The sequence below is a fragment of the Oculina patagonica genome, chromosome 2, assembly GCF_052425735.1.
Source record: "Oculina patagonica isolate OP01 chromosome 2, crgOcupat, whole genome shotgun sequence".
In the NCBI taxonomy this organism is placed as follows: domain Eukaryota; kingdom Metazoa; phylum Cnidaria; class Anthozoa; order Scleractinia; family Oculinidae; genus Oculina; species Oculina patagonica.
This window is the reverse complement of record NC_135759.1, coordinates 45423042-45438996: the sequence shown is the minus strand read 5'-3', so window position 1 is coordinate 45438996 and position 15955 is coordinate 45423042. Positions and strand designations below refer to the sequence as shown.

At 38.9% G+C, this 15955-nt stretch overlaps 1 protein-coding gene across 1 annotated transcript in view; it reads left to right on the top strand.

The window, feature by feature from the left end:
* LOC144644893 (guanine deaminase-like) overlaps positions 1-15919 on the top strand; it is a 29159-nt gene extending 13240 nt beyond the window's left edge. The window contains exons 8-15 of the mRNA XM_078504448.1: positions 6185-6295; positions 6660-6757; positions 8863-8930; positions 9322-9471; positions 10317-10351; positions 11498-11581; positions 13348-13375; positions 14569-15919. Coding sequence (XP_078360574.1) covers positions 6185-6295; positions 6660-6757; positions 8863-8930; positions 9322-9471; positions 10317-10351; positions 11498-11581; positions 13348-13375; positions 14569-14690 — 696 coding nt within the window. The 3' untranslated portion in view covers positions 14691-15919. The remainder of the gene's footprint in view (positions 1-6184; positions 6296-6659; positions 6758-8862; positions 8931-9321; positions 9472-10316; positions 10352-11497; positions 11582-13347; positions 13376-14568) is intronic.
* The last annotated feature ends 36 nt before the right edge of the window (positions 15920-15955 follow it).

Below are 15955 nucleotides of genomic sequence, written 5' to 3'. Positions count from 1 at the left end.
GTTGTTTGCTGCCTAACAGTAAGCTGTCGAACACACTGTCCATGTTCACTCGCCCATTCCCTCATCTTTGCAATGTTCACCTTGTCCATGGGCACTACTGGGATTGGCGTTAATTTCGCAATAGCAGACAGATCCATTGCGAGTTCTGGAACTGGATAGTAGGATCTCCGGTGGGTGAAGTATTTAACAGACCAGTTTGTTAGTCGCTTGATAGATTCTCTCATTCCCTTTCCAAACTCTCGGCAGTAGTCTAGCAAACTTGGTGCTGGGTGTTTCATCTTCGTAGTTGCATGAAGGTTCTCTACCACCAAAGTCAACAGAGACTGTAGGTTTATCGCGTTTGCGGCATCTGGACTCATGATTTCTGATAGTTTTAGGAGACGGCTAATGCTGTTTAACATAAGCTCACAAGATTTCATGGTCTTGCTGGCTACTGTGCCCTCTGGTCCATTGGTGATTCTTTCTGAGCCAATCTGCAATTGTACATCTGAGACACATCTTTTGAGGAACCTTGTTACACCCTGTAGACAGGTTTGCGCATCCACAAGGGTAGAATCCATACCTGTCTGGCCTCGCAAATGAATTCCAAAGTTACGAAATAGGTCCCCAAGGTGTGTTAGGAATTCAACCGTACCGTCCAAAGGGGTTACAAGCTTGACACACCCTGTAGCCGAATCAGTCACATACTGTGTTCTTCCCTCACAGCAAATACCATAAGGTTGTGAAAATTCAGCAAACATTGCGCTGCCGTCAGCCGTGCCTTGTTGACCTTTACCAGCGTGTACGGACAAATTTCTTCCATCAGTCCCATCACACTTCCAAATTTGCCTGTTCTTCCTGTCGGTGAAGTAAATTGTTCCCTCCGAGTCTACAGCAACGCAAGCAATGTCCCTTTCAGGTGTGTCAGGTTCAAGGTTTCTCAGCACTGTTGAAACTTGGTGACTTGACAAGTCCAGGTGAAAGATACCTCCCAAACGGCCATTTGCAGTAAAAAGGACACAACTCTTCTCTTTGGAATGCGCTAACGAGGTCACACTCATGGTTGCATGTGGATAAGGAGAAAATTCTACCCCAGTACCCTGAATGCTAACACCATCGAAACTAAGCACAACTTGCCAAAAACAGCTGCGTCCATCATCTGCAACTAACAGAATGTCTTCGCTTAGACTACAAATAGCCGTAGGCTTATCAAACTTGACACCGGCGATGATGTTTGTTTTGCCTTTGTATGATGTTTCCACTTCATGTAGATGACATGTCAGTCTTTCCCTTAACTGTTTTACAGTTCCTTCTGTTGATAAGTGGAACTCCTGTAGTTTTGATTGTAGATCACCTTTCGTCTTGAGTGTACCTATTCTCAGCCTTACTTCCTTGTCAATGGGAACATAACGGATAGTTCCATTTGCCTGTGTGCAATAAGCCACTCCACCAGTGTATGCCACAGACTTGGCATTTTCAAGGCCTTCCACAAGGACATTTACGTCTGCTGGGGAATGAAGGCGCACCAGAAGCAGCTTGCTTGTGTTTGTTAGTGGTTCAAAATCAAGCACAAGTAAATTGCCAAAGGGACCACACGCTACAGAAAGAGGATGGGGGTACATGCCAGGACGATTGCTTTTCCACATACGGTATTTTTCAGGCACTATGGTGTAGACAACCCGTTCTGCTGATGAAAGGACTTTTAGGAGCTCTGGCTTGGTCAGCAGAAGAATAGGATCGACGGCCATTCGGTCTTTATTTCTCACAGATTCTTCGGTCAACAACTTTTTCAACTTCGTCCGTAACTCTGGCTCTCCTTCCCTTCTCAAGTTGTACAACATAGCTAGTGTAGATCGAGTGCCATTGAACCAGAGCACCCAATTACTCCAGCTGCATTTAAGGCTTTTGCCTAAATGAACAACATCTGGCATGGCAGAAAGTAGATACAAATCAGAAGGAAGATTTTGTTCTGCTGCATCATCATGCAGTTGACTAAGGGCCTGTTTGTTGCATTCCTCACAATCAGTTGTTACCACAGCCACTGCAATCTTTTGGCACTTGATCCTACCATTCAGGCAGCGGGAACAGGCCCGCAAGGCGGGAATGTGTGAAGTTTGTCCCATTCTTTCACAGGCTGTACACACCTTCGCCGTGGTCCAACATACATCACAATAAGCATTGCAATAATCTTCACTTACGGATAGAGTTAGGTTGTTGCTCTTAGCATCGTGGCAGCATTTACGACACACTTGTACTCTTCTGATTTTCTCAACCATGGACGCTTTCACTTGCTCTCCAGTTTTGGACTTGGTGGCATATTCTACAGCCACAGGCATGGCATTTTTCATATCTGTGCTTGTGAGAAAGTATGGAACGGCTTCTGTGACAAACTTGCCTTTTAATTCACCACTTGACAACTGGGGATGTCTTGTAATAAAATCCAAATCAACAGGTTCTGAGAGCCCCACACAGATTTTAAGGCGATCATCAAACTGTATGCATGGCTTTAATGCAGTACCATCCACTGCCATGACGCAAGTTACAGTTTCAACGTGATTTGTTTTGATAACAGGTGTTGAAGGACTTGGACCATCAAACACAAGGGTGTGAAAAGCTTCCAAGAGGCATTTTAAGACACCGCTAAAGGGAGTATATCCTGACTGAACTTTCTTTAGGGCATTATCGGATGGCCCACCAAGATTTGCGTCTGAAAAGTTAAATGATTTGATGCCCCCTCTACCTGTTCCATGGTGGCATGGGCCACGCACAAATTTCGCAGTGGCTGCTCCGCCAAGATATTTAATACTCTGGAAAAACTCCAAGACATCTTTATCCCACTGAAAGTCGTTTTTCTTCGACCAATCTACAAGTGCATATCGCACTGTATTGTCCACAAACTTGTAATAGATGCAATCTTTCGGTAATTTTCCACTTTGAATTAAAATGTTTAGGCTGTTAACAAGGGGATCAGCGGAGGCCAATGACCTACAAACGAAACAAATATCAAGTGACCTAGTTAGAACCCTAGTTAGGTGCTTTCTGAATCTCAGCAACAAATTTCAATTTCAAATGGGAAACATACCATGGAAAAACGACAAGATCATCGTCATCATTCTCCTGACTGTCGCTGCTGTCGTCTGATGACTCAACTTTGTCAACGTTGGTGCTATAAATGTCTCCTGAGTGAGATATGAAAGATCCCATGTCCAAAGAATTCTGTTCAATTTCCCCCCTACACTCTTCAGTTTCTCCAGATTCTCCAGTACTCTCATCAGGGGAGAAAGAGGAACGAAGAGGATCACCACACATTGTTGACATGGTTAGGCTAGGGCCAGTATACGTAGCAGACAGCGAAGTTTCATCAAAGCTGTAATGCAGAAACGTTCCAGTCATTGAAATGGATGTATTAGCAGAACTGAAAGGAACTTGTAACACTGAGCACGAGCCATTTATGGCCATGTGTTTTCCTTTTCCTTTTCCAGATATAAGACAAATAATTTACAATTTCTGTTATGGTTTAAATGTCTTTATTTATATAACGACACAAATAACAACCCATCAAGTTGGTGCAAATCGTTTTTTGATTTGTTAAATTAACGATTAGGTTTAGTTCCAGCTCTCTTAAGTTATAAGAACTGTAATAGACGTAATACTGTTAAGCTGAGTTTTTTTGTATCTTAAAATAACTCTGAAACAGAACCTACACATACATGTCATTTATGTTTGTCAGATCCTCTTGAATACTTTGATCTGTACAGTCAACTTTGGGTACGGATATGTCCTCTTGTTCACGAGAAGGTTGTTGGACATGATGACTCTTTTGTATTTCAGAGAACAACTGATGAATAGTTTTTGAGCCAGATGCACTCTTCCTCAACTTGTCTTTTTTTTCCTGGCATTTTGTAAAGTGGTCTGTAAAAAACAATGAAAAACAATTAGAGTACTTAGAAGAATGAGACTTTTTTACCGTTTACGAGTTTGTATTCCTCAATCACTGCTAATACTATAGACTGCCAACAGTCTCTTATTTTTTCAAAGATAGTGGGTGCAACTCGAGTGGGCTTCCGCCCTCACTCGTCGCGTTCGCAACTCGCGTGTTATGCGTGCCACCACACTGACTTAAGATAAATAAGATCGTGACTTAAATAAGATCGTGACTGCTCACAGTCTATTGAGACTATAGAAAGTGTCCTAAGGATAGTAAATTATTCTAGATCTGCTGATACACCGTTAGAGTACTTACTGGCGATGAAGTGTCGTACTTTCCCAGAAGTACTTCGGTCTCCTGCAATGACTTTTGTTTTAACATGCATTTCGTCAATGGCACTGGCACATTTAACATCAATGGCACATTTAACATGCATTTCGTCAATGGCACTGCTACCAGCAAGTTTCTGAAGTTCTGCCATAAAAAGAAAAACTCACGTTTAGCAAGAGAAAAGTAAGGTGGTATAAATTCAGACAATTTAGTGCTGACTTTTCCGTACAGAAAAGCTGTACATCTAAGAAAGCCACGGTTTGAAATTTTCCAGACCAAATATGATCAAACGTTTAGCCCTCGAGGACCTTAAGAGACTATCATACCTGCATTAAACTCTTTCATCTCCTTTTCCTGTCGTTCATTACGTGCAAATGTTTCTGCTTTGCGAATCTTGGTTTTGACAACTTTGTCTTCTTCAGCTTCAGCTTTCCTCTTTCTTTGCAAGGCCTTTGTAGGTTTCAGTTTACTGGTTTCAGCACATTCACTTCTTTTATTTCTTTTCATTTCAATAACAACAGTCTTTCCAGCAGTTCCAAGAAGTGTTATCTTTTCAACCACGTGAACTGCAATACAAGAGCATTGAACAATTACCATATTAACACAGAAATTATAAAATGGAGAATTCAAACAGTCCAAACTTTGAAAAACTCAAATATGATCAAATATGGATACCCACCGTTCAATTCACTTCCCGAACTTCCCAAAAGTAGTGGCCTCTCCATGTCCCATTGATCTTGAGTGTAAATTGCATAGTTTTCTGTCTTTTCTCCTCCTTCTGTTTTTATTCGAGCGAGACTAAACAATTTGATTTCATACGAGCTTATCCCAAGCTCTTTAGCCTTCTCTTTCAAGCCGAGAAATGACTCTAAGTGACGTTTAAACACATTTAAGCTTTGCAAATCCTCTTTGAATAATATTCTAGATCGAAAACGGTCGATGACATCCGAGTTTCTGTACAAAGTAATTATGCCATGAATAGACGCCATGTTTGTCGTGTTTGCAAGATCGTGCAAACAAGGGGAGAGGAGACTGGGAATGAGAAACAACCGCAGGCAGGGTGAATGCAGGCGCGGAGAAAAAAACGTCACATCGACTCCATGACAGCAATATGACGGTAATATAACAGCGTAATGGCGTAACGGCGAAGTCTAAACGAAGTAAATATTAACAAGAAACATTTCTTTCTTTTTTATTTCACAATTATCTTGTTATTCTCAAAAAATCTTTATCTTTTTTTTTATCAATTTCTAACTTTTATTGGTCGGCTTTGCTCCATATACGCTTAAAAATCACATGCTTTTATACGCTTGTCAGTTAATATTTTGTACTTTATACGCTTACGATAGCCAAAAAAGTCCTATATACGCTAAGCAGTTAACCCCATTGACACCCTCATGTATGAAGCAATTGCCGTAACCGGTTTGCATAACCGCAAAAACATCTCGTCCTTTTAGAAGATAATTTACCGCATCTTCCTGTTCTTGTTTAAAGTTAAGGAGATCGTTAGAATCAAGCAAAAGTTTCCAAAATGCTTCATGAACGCTGCTGAACGAACTCGCGTGTCTATTCACGGACGCCGGCCGTAGTTGATTTGTTGATATGGACGCTGGTTTTTCTCACATTAATTGAGCCTGTCATTTTTGACCAATCAGAGTGCTGCGTTCGTGGACGAACGCGCCGGATTTGAAATTCAATGGCGTGCGTGCAGGCTCTCAATTTTAATCGCGGGCTCGCTTCGCTCGCCCAGCGGCTCGCTTCGCTCGCCGACTCGCGCCTTTGGCGCTCGAAGAGTTCAATATTCACGTTGCCCCCAAATAGAGAGCCTGCTCGCAGGCTACATTTAATTTGCAACTAATTGATTTACCTCACAGACAGACAGGCCAATGTTTTACCAGTTTTGATAGAACTGTAAGTATTCATTTTTTTTTTTCAAAAAAATCACAGGGTCATTTGCGTGAAATCAAGAATGAGTTTGGTAGTTCTAACTATGATGAGTTTTCTCAAACTGCAAATTTGGCCAAAATGTATGAGGAGTGTGGGATCTTGACAGACAAGGTAAATATGTTGACTGCATTTTTGTGTTGTGAGGCAATTTGCATTTGTCACGTGTGAAGAAGATTGATGTGTCGATAATTGATCAAAAATTGAAACAATTTACATGTACAGTAGGTAGCTTTTCTTGGTGACCTCATTATCTTGATTTATTTATGTAGACATGTTTATTATTATAACTTGGACCTCAAGTACTGTAAAATACACAATGTAAATAACTCTTCCTTTAAGAAAATTGGAGCATTGCATTATGATGAAGCTAAAAAGGCATATAAACTTGGCTTATCCACAGTTCCTTAATTTTATTGTTGACTTCATTAGTTGATTTACATGTTGCTTTGAGTTTTTTTCATTCATTTAATTTCAGACCTACTTTGCACACTGTATCTATGTTAGTGAGGAAGAGATTGATGCGTTGCTATCCAATGGCACAGGGGTGTCTCACTGTCCAGCCTCAAATTTTGAGTATGTTTTAACTTAACTATAATGTTCAATGTGGTTCCAGAAAATATCCATACCCACCCACCATCAGGACACTGGAAATTCTGATCAGGGAGAGGGCTCTCAAAGGATAAAACTTGTAAAGTCAAAATCCCAGAGCTGTGGGGAGTATGGATATTTTCTGGAGCAAAACACTGGGCGTAATTACACCTCAGGCAATTAAATGGCTGGTTGCAGCAGATCCTTGCTATCTAAAATACACATTATTCTGAAAAGATTAAAGCTGCTGACCAGTCAAGGAAGATGTGACCTCTCCAGAAACTCTGTAATTTTTTGACCTGTTTATTTTGGTCTAAAATTTTGAGCTGATTTTTACAGTTTTGGTTTTGCACACAGTCACAAAAAGAGTTTTCGGAAACTGCTCACCTACCCCTCCCCAAACCTAACATTAACCCTTATTTATCGCTTTGGGCAAAATGTTAGGTTTGGGGAGGGGTAGGTGAGCAGTTTCCCAGAAACCTAAATTGATCCGAGTTTTCAAGCTAAATTCTTTGTTGAGTAAAATTAACAAGAGCTCATAGAGCTTACAACTGCGCTGGTCTCGTGAGCACTTAAGGGGAGCCATGTGGGGGGAACAAAAAAATGCACCACCCCGCCCCCCTTATCCCCTTCACCTGCGTCGAACAATGTTGCGACTGACAAACAAGATGGCAGGAAAACACCTTGCGTGACATTTCATGGTTGACTAGTTCCGTCCAAAATTAAATATTTTTCTTATATGCTAATGCTAGCCAAATTTAATTCCCACGATCCTGATCCTTGAAACCAAAAAAAAATTTAAATCAGCATCCAGTGTTGTATTGAATTCCAGTTTAAAGATTGAATAACTCACTCCAAAAATTGGATTATTGCAGCAAATGATTAATTCAAATTTGAGAAGAACACTAGAGCTGCTTTTTGCTGAATGGGAATCCCCGGGGAATTAATTTAACAATGACGTAAATCTTGCAAGTCAGGACATGTTTGTCTCAGTGGTTTTCAGACATCCTCTAGATGACACAGCTCGAAAAATATATAACGTTAAAAAATTGACCATTTCACACTTAACATGCTAGGTTAAGTTCAAAGGATTTGTTAAATTTCCATTTGTAGCAGATTTAAAGCTTTCAGAGCATTGCGTGATTCTTGCCGATCAGTGCCTTGTGAAAGTAAAAATTTGCTTACGTCAGCACATTCCAGGACACAAACGTAATGTAAATAAATGTAAATTCTTGCCCGCTAAAGCGTTTTTTCTTTTAAAGCGTTAAATTTTAGTATTTTCTTTGATTCAACGCTTCAAAATACTTCACGCTGATCGAATATTTTAAGTAAAGACCAAAGGATTCGCAAAGATTTGAACCGTAGCTGATAATAGCTTTGAAAAATTACGTGACTCAGGGTCTAGCCGATCGAAAGTGAAACTTGTCACGTCAGCACATTCTTTTACACCAACGTAATGGTATTTATTCACAGATTTTTGCCCACTGAATTATATTCCTCTTAAAAAGCGTGGAAATTTAGTATTTTCCACGAGTCAAACGCGTCAAAATTGTAAATTTCACACTAAACATTTTTTGTAAAGACGAAAAAAAGAAATTTTTTCCATTTGTTACTGATGTGTAGCTTCTAAACATCGCGTGACATTAACCATGACCGAGTGGAGGTCTGGGACAGGTCACCGACAAAACGAAAAATAATAATAAACCCTGTGCAGAGCAAGAACTGCGCAGCGCAGTTAATAAAATTTTGTGATATCCTGCCACCAAGGATGGGATGGGTAGAGTGTATAAATATAGCAGAGTCGAAAGTATGCAATTTCAGGTAAAACAGGCTCATCTGCCTTCACTTGATTACAAACAGGTTACAAAATTTAAAATCTGTTTGTAGAGCTGTTGTCAGCTGGTTGTTTTACTGTCATTGGTATGTTTACAAAAAATATGGCCATCTGTTGTTCGCAATTAATGCTTTGATTGGTCAACTTTCTAAATGGTCCAAGTTCAAGTAGTAAATGCACTGTAAATATCTCTCAGACAAAATAAAGACTAAAGTACTTAAATTTATATTTACTATAATTTTGCTTGTGTCATTAGCTTAAAAAGTGGTGTTGCTGATGTAAGGCATTTGTTAGACAGGAAGTTAAAAACTGGTCTTGGTACAGGTAATCTACAAACTTTATTAACTGCATATTAATGAATTAATTTTGTTGTTGCCTTGTTGAATTTGTCATAATTGTTCTCGTCATCATGATCACCATCATCATCATCTTCGTCATCATCATCATCGTCATTGTTGTTGTTGTCATCATAATCCTCATCCTTATCATCATCATAATGATGGTGATCTTATCTTTTATCTTAAAAAAATGGAATGGAATAGCAAGTTTAAAATGATTAAGAAACTAAATCCAAGTTTCCAGTCAACATATTGGGTGGGTGTGGTAGTTAAAAAGTTAACTGGGAATTGAATGGAAATTGATACAGATTTGTCGCTTTGCCAAATGATGATGAGCAGCTAAATGTGATTACTCCCATCTGATTGTCAATCAACAGATGTATCAGGAGGCCACTCCCCATCAATGTTAGACGCTATACGTCATTGTATCACTGCTTCAGCTGTCAAGGCATTTAGCAAACCTGACTCATACAGATCACTGACACACAAGGATGCCTTTAAACTGGCTACTCTTGGAGGAAGCGAAGGTACAAATAATAATGCTCTAAAGGACTATCATTGTTTGGAAATGGCTAAATTGAATACAGTTGAATCCTGATAACTCAAATCTTCGAAAAAGGAAGTCAAAAAAGGTTTGGTTTGAGTTAGCGGGCAGTTGGAGTCACTGAGGGTTCAAGTTATCGAGATTCAACTCTATATCCTCTGATTGGATAAAGCTAGTTTGGTTAGTTCTGGCCAGTGCTTCACCAAGGTATTTATTGCAGCTCGATTTATTTTCTCAAAATCTAACATTTTCCAAGAAAAAGTTGTCAATTGAAACTTTTTTTGCAAAACAACTTCTTTCAGCTCAGGCCAGTTATTTACAGTGCGATGCTCCTTACCCTGGCCACCCAACAAAATTGTTTTTCAAGTGTGCTCTTGTAATATTATTATTTGTTTGATGAACACTTCTCCTTGCAAAGTTGAATAGGATCAAATATGATGTGATGAGACGGTAAGGCACACCTCACTGTAAAAGTGTTAAATTAAAAGCAAACTTAAGGTGTTCCAAGATGTGAACTTTAATAAACTATTAAGATGTAAAGTAATTAAAATTAAAGTCTTAGACTTTAGATCTGAAAGTTTTTAAAGTTCATAAGCGCATTCGTTTGGGAATATTCTGGAATATATTCCGGAATACATTCCGGCTATTCTACTCCCAGGAGCAGAATAGCCGAAATGGAAATCCTGAAGTATTCCGGAATAGGAGGGGCAGCCAAATGAATGCTAACTCGCGTTATTCCAATTATTCTTATTCTGGATTGATCCCAAACGACTTCCTTACATCTTACATTACTTTTAGTTATAACCTGTGAGGTCTTTTTCTGTTCAGTCCTAGGGTTAAGTGACAGAATTGGTAACTTTGAGGTAAGAGTGGATTATTATTTGACATTTAATTTGTGTAGGATCTAGATTATGTTATAAACTAGATTAAGATACATTGATTGATTTTATAAATAATTATTTGAAGGGCTGGAGGCATTGATTTATTTGTACCTTATATTGACTTTTAGGGTTTTTTAGTTTTTTTACTGAAATTTACCAGTTTTTTAATGTACTTCAGTTCTTTTGAAAAACAATGCAGTCCTCAATAATGCTTTCCAGTTTGCTGTGACCACCTGGTTTAATTTGGTAAAAAAAAAACCCAACTGATTAAGTCATGCAAGAACCATCCCACTCTTCAGCCCTTCAGGTTTATTTATTATAGACTATTAATTTTGAGTTAAATTCCAAGTATGTCGACTTCTGTTTAGCCTGATAAATAAAAATGGTATACTTCTGCAGCTATGATCTGTGTTTAAAATCTCCAACATTATTTCACCTGGCAGCTTGTTGGAAGTTATCATGTGGGTAGTCATGAACACATAAAAAGGTTTTCTTGTATCTCAATGGTAATTTTATACTCTTTGCCACTTTGTTTTCTGCTAGCTTTTTTCAGTGCCATAATTATTCGATTTAGCACCCGGGGCGCTTATTTACTTTTGACACCTCAAGGGAGGGCGCTTATTCGAGACAGGGCGCTTATTCGGGACAGGGTGCTTATTTAATTTTTTGAGAATTAACCAAATGTTCAAAACAAAACTTAAACAAATATTAAGATAACTAACGTCAATAGAAACTGTAACAGTAACAAATAGTTGAAAGTTTAGTTACTTTTAAAAGAATTGTTTATTTTACCAGTAAATATATACATGTACGGTACAGTGAATGTTCATGAGTTTATCTATTTGACATCGATGGCTTCAGTTGGGGCAGTTATCCTCGATAGGGGCGCTTATTAGAATTGGCGCACTTATAAGAATGGGGTAGCTTATTAGAAGGGGGGCGCTTATTGGAATACGGGTGCTTATTGACAAAAACACATTCGAAGGGGGGTGCTCATTCAGAAGGGGGCACTTATTGGAAGGAGGGTGCTAAATTGAATCATTATGGTACATATTGTTTTACTAAAAATATATAAAATGTACCTGAGAGTTTTCATTAACTGCATGTATGTTATTTAACTACCCAAAGGTTGGCAAAGAATTTGATGCTTTGTTAATTGATCCTGATGCAGAGGGCACGCCATTTGACTGTTTTGAAGATGACACATTAGAGGTGGGTATGGCACACTAAATTGACTGAAAAATGATGATGCTTAATTTTATTTTGGGAAGGGATGGACGTGAAATAGTTTTAATGATGATGATAATGGCTTTATTAGAAGTGCTTCCACTGGGTAGCTCTTCATCTTCTAACATAACCCAAGATAACTACAATGGATTAAGAATAATTACAATATTTATAATAAAATTATAGACTATAAGAAGCTAAAATGCATCCTAGCACTAGCATTATCCACCCTTATGGGATCACTGTCTTATCGTATAGGGGTGGTTTGCGTGTCCCAACACTCCTGGTAGGGCCACCCATGCTAGACAGGATGAAGGGTAGGGGCCTGACACAAAAAGTGATCCCCTGGTCCTCCAGGTTGAGGGTTAGGCACAGGGCTAACAACCCTGTCCTCTTACGGAAACATTTGGCCATACGTGCCAGTGGGCAAAATGGGCAGTGAGTGAGTGACTGGAATTACCAGTAGTTAGCTTTTCTTATTAATTTTAGTGTAGTAAGTGTTTTTATCATATGTTTTTAATATTGTAATTTTTTTTACCTGAATGGAAATACCATGTCAAAATAAAGTTTTAGTTACTATTCTACCTACTTACTACCTACACAGGGTGTCAAGTGACAAATGGCACTTAGAAAATAGGAAAATAGGAATGACAATGTCCAAAAAATAGGAAATAAATAGGAATTCTCACCCCAAAATAGGAAAAAATAGGAGGATTTCTTTGAGTTCTATCCTCTTACACTCCCAACAGCAACTTTGTTTCACAACCCAACGCTTTAATATTTAACAGGCACAATGGCATACATCCACAATGTATTGCCGTATAAACAAATGTTACCAAGCACAACTCGTCCTACAACACTTACCAGATTCCAAATTTCATTAGATACTTCACAAGATGCCTTTACTTTAAGTCATTAGACCTTTAAAACTGTGAGAATGAAAAGCTAATTTTTTTACAAACAGAAACAATATAATGTTCACTTTCACCAAATGTATGTCTTTCTTACAATAAAAGCCAACCACGACTTTGAAAAATCAACAATCAAAAAGTCCAACACTATACTGTTTTGGCTCTTTTAGCAGATGGGGTAACCTTAGCTTTGCTCTCGTTTTTGGCAGCATTTGCTGTTGAGGACATGGCCTTTTCTTTGAGAGTGTCAAAGAAGTTTTCTCTTTTGTCCTATTTTCTCCAAGCTTTGCATTGCTTGGCCTCGCTTGGTCTTAGCATGTGTCAAGCATCATTGTGGCGACATTAACAGTTTGTTTGTTGACAGCTGTGCTGAAAGGGCATCATTAGTTCATCAGCCGCTTTCAAGTCTGCTTTTACTACTTCTTCCTCTCGCATCAGAGTATCCTCACTATCTTGCATGCTATCAAAAGCACTGAGAAAGTCTGGGCACGAGTTTCAGAAGAAAATCACTCATAAAGGCTTCAAAGCGGTCTTTTTTGACATGAAGTTTCAGTTTTTTGTAGAATTTATCAATTTTATTGACAATTTCATTTCAAATATTTCACAATGTTTCTGTGTACCTGAGAAAACCCTAAAAAATAGGAAAAAATAGGAATTTCATGAAAAAATAGGAGAAAATAGGAGGCAGGCCAAAAAATAGGAAAAAATAGGAACTTGACACCCTGCCTACAGTTTGTTCTGGCAGGATTTTGAGATCAGTAATCAAGCATGTACAGACACTCTAAACTAGAAGATTTTCACCCTGATGTTGTTATTAATTTCATACATTTTCTTTTTTAGGATGTTATTCAGAAGTTCCTGTATCTTGGTAAGTTTAATACCAGTAGACATAAATAATTCACTGAACGTGACCAAATTGAATGCAACAAACAAACAAGCCATACCCATGCACCAGTTGTAAACACTTGTTTGGAAAATTTTACAATGTATTAGTTGTCTTTTAAGTTTTTACCATTTGGATTCAATCAGCTTTGTATCCTGGGGGGGGCAACCGGTATATTTTTGGGTGGGGGTGTGCCGCTGGGAATTTGAAGCCCTTACCCTATACCAGACCATGTTAAGCTGATTTTTGCAACCCTTTACTAGACTAGACACTGAAAATCCCTACCCTATCCCAGACTTGCATTTTGTTAGAACTGTATCATTATCAGTGTTTTAATGGCAAACCATCTGTGAACAACGATGCCGCGATGATTTTATTTACGTTTAGGAAAGCCTCTTTCTCTTCCGAGTTTCTGGACTATATTCGTCATACCGTCGATCGGTCTCCCGGCAAATGAAATGCTACCCTTTTCTAGACCAAAACTCTCTGATTTCTATACCGTATCCCAGACTAAACTGCTTGAAAACCATACCCTTCACAGCGGCACATACCTATATAGCTCATGTATGGGAGTGCCCCCCCCGGGCTTAGTATTCACATTCTCTCACTGGACAGTCTGGAATGAACGGTCCTGGTTCTAGGCCTCTAGCACTGGCCAGGGTCACTGTATTGTATTCTTGGGCAAGAATGCCTCTCTCCAGCCAGGAGTATGAATGAGTACTGGCAAATTGTTAAGGCAGCCTGACAGGATGCTGGGCAGTAACTTGTAATGGCAGGGGCGGATACAGGGGGGGGGGTGCATAGGGTGGATATCCACCCCCCATTTTTCAGAAAAAAAAAATTCAAAATGTCACTTTATTTGAAACAGAAATAAATAAAGAAAGAAAAATTAGCTCTTGCTCATGTCTGGTTGTTGTTGCGCCACGTTTCGCCGTCTGGCGCCACTTAGGGTTAGGGTTAGGCCCTAATGGTCTGCCATCCAGCCCCCCCCCCCCTTTTGAAATCCTAGATCCGGCCCTGGATGGACTAGCATCCTATCCAGCAGGGGAGTAGCAATACTTCTAGCTGCTTCATGCTACAGTGCCAAGACCTAGGAGTTCGTCAGGCTTTACTTTATTTCTAATTCAGGCGTGGCACAGTAGACGTTCCACTAACTGTGCTGAATGATATCTTCACAGGTGATGACAGGAACATTCTCCAAGTTTATGTCGCTGGTCGACCAGTTGCAGGGACGACTCTTGTCTCCTCTCACTTTTCTTGTAAAAGGAAATCAGGAATAGATATTGAGTTTCATCACTGACCAGCTTGGATTATAAATGAATAATCAAAACTATACAAAAATTCTCGAACGTGATTGGTTATCGGCAGCCCGATTTGAGCACTAACAGGACAGTGTACGCGTCATGCTTGTAATAGGATAGTGTAATAGGACAGTTTACGCGTCATGCCTGTGTAATTGGACAGTACGCGTCATTTTGCGCGCACTGTTGTTGTTGCATTTGTTGAGTAGTTATGTTTTTCAGTATTCATAAAGAGGTTTAACTATACAACCGAAGGTTAGTTTCTTTCTCAAATTTTGTTATAGTTTTGATTAATTGAGTGGAGTCCAATTCTGTCTGTAATCATACTCGTGTTAAACAAATCGGACTCCGCTTCGCGGTCGTCCCATTTTGTTAATCACTCGTATGATTACAGACCGAATTGGACTCCACTCAGTCCTATTACCATTATTAATCATGACTCACAATAATACGTAATAATTTTACAGTTGAATCGACCCGATAACTCGAACCCTCAGTAACTCGAACTCCCACTAAATTGAACCTTTTTCGATTCCCCTTCAGGTCATTTTCTTACTAATTTTACCCTCGATAAATCGAACTCCCGATATCTCAAACCTTTTTCGATTTCCCTTAAAGGTTCGAGTTACGGGATTCGACTGTGCTTTCACAGTTATTGGGGTGCATATGGGTGAAGTCAGTATAGTCGAGTTCCACAGCTGGAATATTGCTACAAGAAATTGAACAATAAAATTCAATTTATCAGACACATCAATTAACAGGTAGTTATTTTGTAATTCAGGGTTAGTTTGTAGTTAGGGTAAAACAAAAATTAAATATGTACCAAGAAACCTGTTAGCTGTGACATATTTTTCTGAAAGGGTTTTATTTCCCATTAATTTTGCACTTAATGTCTTTTCCCTAGGAAGAAAATATTTAAATATTTAATAATAAATATGTAACTCCTTGCATGTTGCACAATAGTTTCATGCAAAATTTTAACTGACCAACTTTGCAGCTAAGTTGTTTGAGAACTCTTTCAAGAACTTGATACCTAATGTATTGATGTTTTAAATTATATTTACTTCTGAAAGAAATATTGCATAATTCTTATGCATGTCAAAACACAACTTACAGTAGGAATTTTGTGGTAATTGCTATTTAACCAAAAATTTGGGTTGGTAAAGAAATGGACAGTGAATTGTAATTTTCTGGAAAATCTATTTGAAAATAAATATTGTGGACAACGTTTTGAGGTAGTCCTTTCATTCCAGTTGGTAAAAGC